This window comes from Rhinolophus sinicus, chromosome 14 (assembly GCF_057876585.1).
Source record: "Rhinolophus sinicus isolate RSI-liver-muscle chromosome 14, RSI-T2T, whole genome shotgun sequence".
Classification (NCBI taxonomy): Eukaryota; Metazoa; Chordata; class Mammalia; order Chiroptera; family Rhinolophidae; genus Rhinolophus; species Rhinolophus sinicus.
The window spans coordinates 71,404,902-71,413,350 of record NC_142514.1 but is presented as its reverse complement, the minus strand read 5'-3'; the positions used below and the strand labels follow the sequence as shown (position 1 = coordinate 71,413,350).

At 41.1% G+C, this 8,449-nt stretch overlaps 1 protein-coding gene across 6 annotated transcripts in view; it reads left to right on the top strand.

Moving 5' to 3' along the window:
- The first annotated feature begins 3,509 nt into the window (after window positions 1–3,509).
- Window positions 3,510–8,449, top strand: part of ARHGAP29 (Rho GTPase activating protein 29) — a 72,450-nt gene continuing 67,510 nt past the window's right edge. For 3 of the 6 annotated variants that reach the window (XM_019752577.3, XM_074335160.2, XM_019752562.3), the window contains exon 1: window positions 3,511–3,646. In XM_019752577.3, the coding sequence (XP_019608136.3) occupies window positions 3,634–3,646 (13 nt within the window). In that variant the 5' untranslated portion in view covers window positions 3,511–3,633. Of the gene's footprint in view, window positions 3,647–4,563; window positions 4,605–8,449 lie in introns of those variants that run through there. The other 3 variants (XM_019752570.3, XM_019752550.3, XM_074335158.2) reach the window with 2 other exon arrangements.

Sequence of the window (8,449 nt, the reverse complement as noted above, 5' to 3'; positions counted from 1 at the left end):
ATCTAACCCCCCCCCCAAATATGGTATTTTTATTAAAACTTTAAAAATATTAACAAAGTAATCTTTTCAAAAGATAAATCTAGTATTTAGGCACATGTATTGTGATTTTCCTTAAACCTTTTCACTTATTGATGAATTCCAATTACTTTTCCAGGGGCTGGGGATACAACGGTGAACAAAACAGGTAGAGTCCCTTCCATCACAGAGCTACCATTTCGACACTAGCGTGGGGAAATAAAAAAATATACAAATAAACACATAACTATACCAAGCCAATAGAAGGGTAAATGCTATGTGACATTTAAAGCAGGGTAAGGAAGATACGGAGAAGCAACGAGAGGGAATGCTGTTTTCTATGAAGTGGCCCGGGAGCATGTCAATGATATGGAACATTTGAGGAGAGACTGTGAGCAAGCAGCAAGTCACAGAGGCAGGTGTATGGGGGGAGGCCATTCCAGGCAGAGGGAACAGCAAAAGCAAAATCCCTGATGCAAGGGAGACCCTGGGATATGTGGGCAACAGCACCAAGGCCAGAGGGGCAGAGGAAGAATAAGAGAAGTGATTCTCCACGATCTTTTTCTAAGAAAAGTAATCAAACTTATTTTCGTCTTAGCATCGATTTTCATAACAGAAACTCTTTATCGAACTTTAGCCCTGTGCCTCAGTTTTTCGTTTCTAAAACAAGGATGATAATAGTACTTCATAGGGTTGTTGTGAAGACTACATGACTCATTAAATATAAAGAATAATTAAGACAATATCTAGTACAGAGTAAACCATGGAGAGCTGTTTTTATTACTATCATCATCATCATTATCCTCTCTTTATTCACAACAATATCAATGATTCAATTTTTCGGCCAATAGTATTCTTGTGCACCAACCATTAATTATGGGGAGAGTTTTCTTACACATGTTGGTTAGACATTAAGTAGGATCATGGTACATAGTGACTCAGGCAAAGAGGTCCATGTTATCAAATGTCTTAGAGAGAGCTTAAAATAATATAAAAAACGGGTTTGAAACTTAATATGATAATCTAGACATAAAATTAGTATGAGCTCATATCCATACACTCACTTGAGTTTTTTTTTTTTTTCTCTTTTCAGTCTTACTCAGTTTCCTCGCCTCATGACAACACAGAATTCTTGGATGTTTGCAATGTTTTCCACATTCATTTCCAGTATTTGGTCTGAACTGATTCGTTGTTTCTCAGTTTCAACCGTCATGGAATCAAGATTAATAACCTGCTTGGTGAGTTTTGTCCACTTTGGAATCTGGTGCCTTTGTAGTCAGCGTGGCCTGTCGTGCTCTCCGTGATTCCCTCTGAATGCTCCAGTAGCGAGCATCAAGACAGCTGCAGTGACAGGAAACCTGCCTACCTTTGGGCCACCCCTACCTGCTTCCATTATTTCATCTCCTCTCCCAGGCATTTATTCATGGATGAGGAGAGTCTGAAAGTGGATTTAAAGTTCACTAGCATAATCCTGGTGCTTAGAATAATGCGTGGCACATGGGAGGTACTCAATAAATATTTGTGCAATGAATAAAATAGGACAGGTCTGGTGGATGATGTTGCATTCTCCTAAACAGACTGTCACTGAAGTGTGGCTGAGAGGAAGAGCATATGCCCACTGTACTCTGCTGTGGGGTTGGGTTCCCATCTCCACCGCCCACATGGAGCATCCACCTTCACTATCATTCCCTGCACTTCAGGGCACAGGGTACCTGGTACGGGCTTTGCTTCAGGCTCGTGGTTTTATAGCCATTACATTTGGTTTCACTAGTTATAACAAGTTGAACCGAGCTTATGGTAACAAATAAATAAATCAAAACACCAAAACCAAAACAAAACAAAACTATCTTGGAAGGATTTTCATTCCTGAGCTCGTTGGTCATTCCCTCAACATTCCTCCAGGAGATAGTCCCTTCTATACCAGACACACACCTAGGTAATGTAATACAGTAGACCTTCACAGTCTAATTAATATAACTAAAGACTACCAAATAAAATACTGCATGAGAAAACAAGTGCCACAAGAATGGGACTCTACATACCCATATAATGTCAAATGAGATGATTGGTTTTCAGTGAGGAGAACAGGAAGGCTTTAGCAGAGGTGGTATTCTCTCTATCATGGAAACAATGAAGAACATTTCAAGAGGCAGAGTGGTTACATGTTATTAATCAATACTGTAATTATAAAATAGTAATACTATACCATCTGTCATATCTATTTAATTATTAATCCAGCATCCTTTATGCCTCTGAATTTTTCCTTTGTTTGTCTGTGATTCTTTGTCCTCCAAAGCAACGATCCTGAGCCACTTTAACCAAGAAACATTTACATGTAAAAAACAAGTTGGTGTATAAGGGTATGTTCTGGGACTGTCATAAGATTTGACGGAGGTATTGCCTTTTATTTCTTCTTTTCTTTGCCAAACACATGAGCCACCTGTCCCAGATAACAGATTTTTGATGTTCATTCTTTCTCAGTAATTGCATTTATTTTATAAAAATGAATTGCCATTTGTCTCTGTTTTCAATTATCATATTCCTTCTGACTAAGTGGAGAATGTGGCAGATGTTTAATATATTTTTTAAAAGAGTTAAGGGAAGGATGAGATTGAGGAACTTTTCCAAATTCCCTTCTCATAATTTTACACATTTATTCAGCTAATATTCATGGAGTGCCTTCTATGTCGCAGCATAGATGACAGGAAGGGTATTCTTGGTAGAGTGGTTGTGTTAACTAATGTATACTCTCACTATTCAAGAGAAATGCTATACTTTTTTTGTGTGTAGGACGTGTGGTCCAACCACTAGGTAAATGTTTTAATTTTGGTTGTTCATTTCCGCTGCAGTGTTGATGAGTCCCTTTACTCAAGGAGCATCTAATGGTAAGAAGCAAGTAGCACAGTTAGGGAGCTACGCATTCAACTAGTATTTATTGAGCAACTACTATGAGCCAGGTACTTAATAGTTGATGTTTTGAGAAATTTAGTTTTCTGAAAACGACAGTCAGTGTAAGACAGAAAAGAGTGGGTGCAGTTTTAAACTTAAGCACAGAATCTATTTTTGTTCCCAAAGGGTGTGGGAAGAAAGCAGAATAAACAGGTTGAAGACCAGATTCCTTACTGGAAGGAATTCAAAGTGTCCACCTGAGAAATCTCATAAACAACAAGGACAGAGGTCCTGCTCCTTGCTAGAGGGTGCAAAAGGTGACTTGTTCCTAAGGTTCGCTCCGCATGTCCTGCCGCAAGCGGCATAGAATGGCTAGTACGTCCTGCATTGTTAGGGACAGTCTGCGGGCTCGCGTACAGCTGACAGCTAGCGTCTTGGGCGCCAGAGCTAGCTGCCGCCCCACCTGCTGCCGCACGCTGAGCCCCGCCTCCTAGGCGCGCGGGCCAATGGGCTGGGCGCCAGGGGGCGGGGCGAAGCCGGGCGGGAGGAGCGAGGACAGGGGGTGGGGCGGCGGCAGCCGGCGCGGTCGTGGCTGTAGCTACAGGGGTGGCGGCGGCGGCTTGGCCCGGCGTCCGCGGGCCGTGGGGGATGGGGTCAGCGAGCTCCAGCCCTCGGCGGCGGCGGCGGCGTCCGTGAGTGTAGGGCGGGCGTCCGCGTGCAGGACGCGGGATGGAGCGCCGCGGTGAGTGTGGGGCGGCGGCGCTCGCTTCGGCCGCGGCAGCTGCGGCTCGGAGCTGGGGTCACCCGCGGCGGCCGCCCACGATTTGCGGTTCAGGGTCCCCGCGGCCGACGCGGCGGTCCAGAGCGGAGGCGGCTGCGGGGTGCGTTGGGGCCCGGGCCGGGGTCCTCGGGGCCTCTGGTCCTTTGAGGAGGGTCCGACCCGAGCCGTGGGCGCGCGGGGCGCGGCAGGAGCGAAGGAGCCGGGAGGGCGCGAGCGGTCGCTGAACGGACACTGCGGACCCCGGATGGGTATCCTGAGTTAGGCGACGCCGCCCAGTCCGCCGGGAAGAGACTTGCCGGGCCGACTTTCATCCCATTCCACGTCCCCCCGAGCTTCCTGCAGTCTCTCTCCCTGTTCTGGCCACACGCCCTCATCCGCCTCCATGCGGAATGCAGGGGCTCCTTTTCCCTTTTCCCCACTAGTTTCCTTCAACGGGTCTTCACGTTCGCGTTCCTCACTTGGGATCTTTTTGGAAGTTTGGTGGCGTTTTCTGAAATTTCAGCCTGACAAATGCGAAGGCTGAGATAAAATAACAGACATCTGGTGTCCCATCTCTACCTTTTCTTATCACACTTCACCTCATCTCGGCCCAGGCTGTTTTATCATTTGCTGCGGGGTGGGGGTTGGGGGGACCAACTAAAGGTAGAAAAACACTCCCCTTCCCTTTCTATCCGAGTGCCCCCCTCTGGTGCATCGTTGTCACTCTATCCACACCCCTCCCCTTCCACTGTCCCCACCCCTTCTCTCTCTTCCGCCTGTAGCTGTCCCTTCACCAAACCCCCCTCCCACCTCACCCCCCTCCACCCCCGCCTCTTTGCACCTTTTCCCAGCCTTGGCCCAAGTGAAAGTCCTGTGCTTGGCAAAATAGGAATTGACAGGCGAGGAGTTGCAGCTACTACGAGGAGCAGAGCGTATCCCTGTGAGTTAGTTTCTCTGGGTGTCCAGGACCCTCCTGATCGCAACCTCGTGCTCAGGACGGCTTTCCTGCCCCCGGAGGAATAACCAGGGACTCTCCTCGTTTTTTAGCCTCTCTGACTTGTCTATCTCCCTTTTTCACCACTATCCCTCTTTAGAGACAAAAGTGAAGTTTCTTTACTGCCACCACCACCCCCACAGTGGTTTTTTTTGATCTTTGGTATACTCTGTCTTCTAACGGTGGATCTTTTTGGAGTGTTAGAGGGTGTTTTGTGAAAGTTCCAAGACCGCGGTGAAGCTGAAATAGCCAAGATGTTTTTTGTTCCACATTTCTTTTCACTTTCTTCTTTTTTGGGGAATTAGCTTCACCTCCTGTTCAGTTTTGGGTGAGGGGGTTTCCTCTTCACAAAAAATAATTTTAAATTAGATATGAAAGCGAATATTTTAGAATGAATAAAGAAATCACAATAAATTATGAGAGCCCTTTCTTCAGAAGATTTTTAAAAGCAGTTTGCGAGAACTGTGTACTCAGAAATGCTTTCTGACTGTAGGAATTGTGCAAATGAGGAATCTTGACCTTAAGTTTCATTAGCTTTTAAGGTACAAATAGCTTTAGTCTCCTGATTCTGAGAAGAGTTTAAGAGTGAAGTTGAAAGAAAGTATAATAGGCCTGGGTAGAAAATGTTTCAGTTCCCAAATTGGCAGGAAATAGAACTTTGGCTGAGATGAAGAAAGCGCTGTTCAGAGAATATATGGTGAATGGTCATTCTAGCTCTGCCCATCTCCCTAAAATAGAACATCCACCTAAATTATCAGCACCTTCACTTCTCACCTGTAAAGGCCCCTGACCTAGGAATGTGGACTTCTACAACTACTGCTGTTGGTCCCAGGAGTTAGTAGTATGTTGAACAAAGCTCATGCCCAGAAGCCACCCTGGAAGGATTTGTATTCCCTGTGCGGTTGGTGATTCGTTTCAGCCTTCACTGAGACAATTTTGTGTGATCCCACTTTGTGTTAGGGTCCTGTGGAGCCTTCAGTCTAGTGGGTAGAAGTAGATAATATTGAATAAACAGGGCCCAAGACATAATAGCTTGGATTATTCAAGAAATGTATGTTGGATGTCCTATGGGAAAGTAGAGGGATGATTTATTTTCAGTGGAGGAAATGAAAATGCTTCTTGGAAGAGGTGATATTTTATATGAGATTGAAGTTAAGAGAATGATTTTGTTAGGTTGGTGCAAAAGTGATTGCGGTTCAAAAGGTTAAAAATAATTTCAAAAACCGCAATTACTTTTGCATCAACCTAATAATAAGCACAGAAGCCCTTCTGGCCAGAATTGCTGGTTATCTCTAATGTATACCCGGATGTCACTGATCAGCTTCCACCATTCTGCTTTGAAGTCTATTTTGTTTACTTGTTTTTAATTTCCTACCTCACCTCCAGTGTGATGATGAGTCACAACACATAAAGACACATTCACGTGTAAAGAAACAAAGAGGTTTAAAAGGAAGGTTAAGAACACATTTTTGGTACAATGAGAATTTTTCCCTGTCTTCTTTGTCTTAATTATTACTCTAAGAAGCATAAGAGCCATTTGATGATACTGCCTCCCTAGATAAGAATTTTTCTTTTTCTTAAAAAAATGTATTTGTCACTAAGAAAGTTTTCAAATACCATATTCTTTCTTTCTAAGGAAGAGGATGGAAAATATTTTGAAAAGTATTATGGGAGGAAGTTGAGTTTGAGGGACAATTCAAAAGGAACCTCCTATAATTTTACTTATAATTTATCGAATATTCATTGAGCATCAGAGTCATAACAGATTTTTATATACTTTGAGTGAGTTTTCACAGATGTATATACTCATGTTATCACCACCATAATCAAGATCTAGAACGTTTCCATCACTCCAAAAAGTTCCCTCATGCTTATTTGGAACTGCCCCACCCCTACACCACAACCTCTGTCCCCTGGCAACTATTGATGGTTTTTGTTACTAAGGATTTGGTTCCATCTTTTCTAGAATTTCATGTAAATGGAATCATACAATATATATTCTTTTGTGCTTGGCTTCTTTCATTCAGTATAATACTTTTGAGTCATCCATGGTTTTTGCTATATTATGGATATTTATTGTTGAGTAGTATTCCACTATAAGGCTGTATCACAATTTATCAATTTATCTGTATATCAGTTTATCTGTTGATGGACATTTGGGTTGTTTCCAGTTTTTTACTATCATGAAAAAAATTGCTATGTACATTTGTGTACAAGTTTTTGGATGAATGTATGCTATCATTTATTTTGGGTATATAAATGAGTAGAATTGCTGGGTGGTTTTGTAAATGTATGTTTTACTGTATAAGAAACTTCCAGACTGTTTTCCAAAGTGGTTATATACTTTGTGTAGCAGCAATGTGTGAGAATTTTAGTTGCTCTGCATCCTGCCCAAAATTTGGTATTTAGCTAAAATTAAGAATTCTAGTAGATATTTAGTGGTATCTCATTGTGGTTTAAATTTGCATTTCCCTGATATTAATGATCTTGAATACTGTTTCATGTATTTATCACCCATTTGTGTGTCTTCTTTTGCTAAGTGTGTGTTCATATCTTTTATTTATTAACTTATTAGGTTGTTTTCTTATCATCCAGTTGTAAGAATTCTTGATATAATTTGTATATAAGTCCTTTGTCACATACTTTTTCCCAATTTGTAGCTTCTATTTAATTTCTTAACAGTTGTCTTTCTAAGAGCAGAAGTTTTAAATTTTGATTAAATCCAGTTTACCAATTTTTTTCTCCTATGGTTCTTGCTTTTTGTGTCTGAGAAATTGTTCCCTAGTTTTTCTCCCATGTTTTCTTTTAGAGGAAGTATTCTTAAATTTTTTTCTTAATAGACCAGATTGTAAATATTTTAAGCTTACAGGCTGTAGCAACTCAATTACTCAACTCTGCTCTTGTATCTCAAAAGCAGTTATTGACAATACATAAATAATTGGGCATGGCTCTTTTCCCCCAAAGCTTTTGTTTATAAAAACAGGCAGCCGCCCCTCCTGACTCCTGAATTTAAAAGACATAGTATTTAAGTTATATGTTTAGGTCTGTGATACATGTTGAGTTAATTTTAGGGGTATGCTGTGAAGGGCCGAGGACCATTTTTTTCTCATATGGATATCAAGTTATTTCAGCCCCATTTGACTACCTTTCCTCCTATTTAATTGCTTTGGCTCCTCTTGAAAATCAATTCACTGTATATATGTGGGTCTATTTCTGGACTCTATTCTGTTGATTTAAGTTTCTCTTAATACCAGTATCACCCTATCTTTACTATAGCTCTATACTAAGTATTGAAATCAGACAGTGTAAGTCCTCGAACTTTGTTCATTTTCAAAATTGTTTTGGCTGTTCCATATCTTTTACATATTCATGTACATTCTAGACTCAGCCTGTCAATTTCTATAAAAACTTCAGGAGGGATTTATTTGGGATTGTTTGAAACTATAGATCAATTTGAGAGAAATTAAAGTCTTAACAGTATTGAGTCTTCCAATCTATGAAGATGGTATACTTGTTGATTTATTCAGTTCTTTAACTTGTACTAGTGTTTTGTAATTTTAAATTTAGGATCTTGGACATGTTTTGTTCAATTTATTCCTAAAAATATTTTGGTATTTTTGATGTTATTGTAAATGGTATTAGTTACTAAAATTTTATTGTCCAATTGTTTGTTGCTAGTATATAGAAATAAAATTGATTATAGTACCTTGTATAATACAAGGTATTATAATACCTTGTATTCTATGACTTGGCTATATTTATTTATATGTCATTTAGATGTTAGTACAACC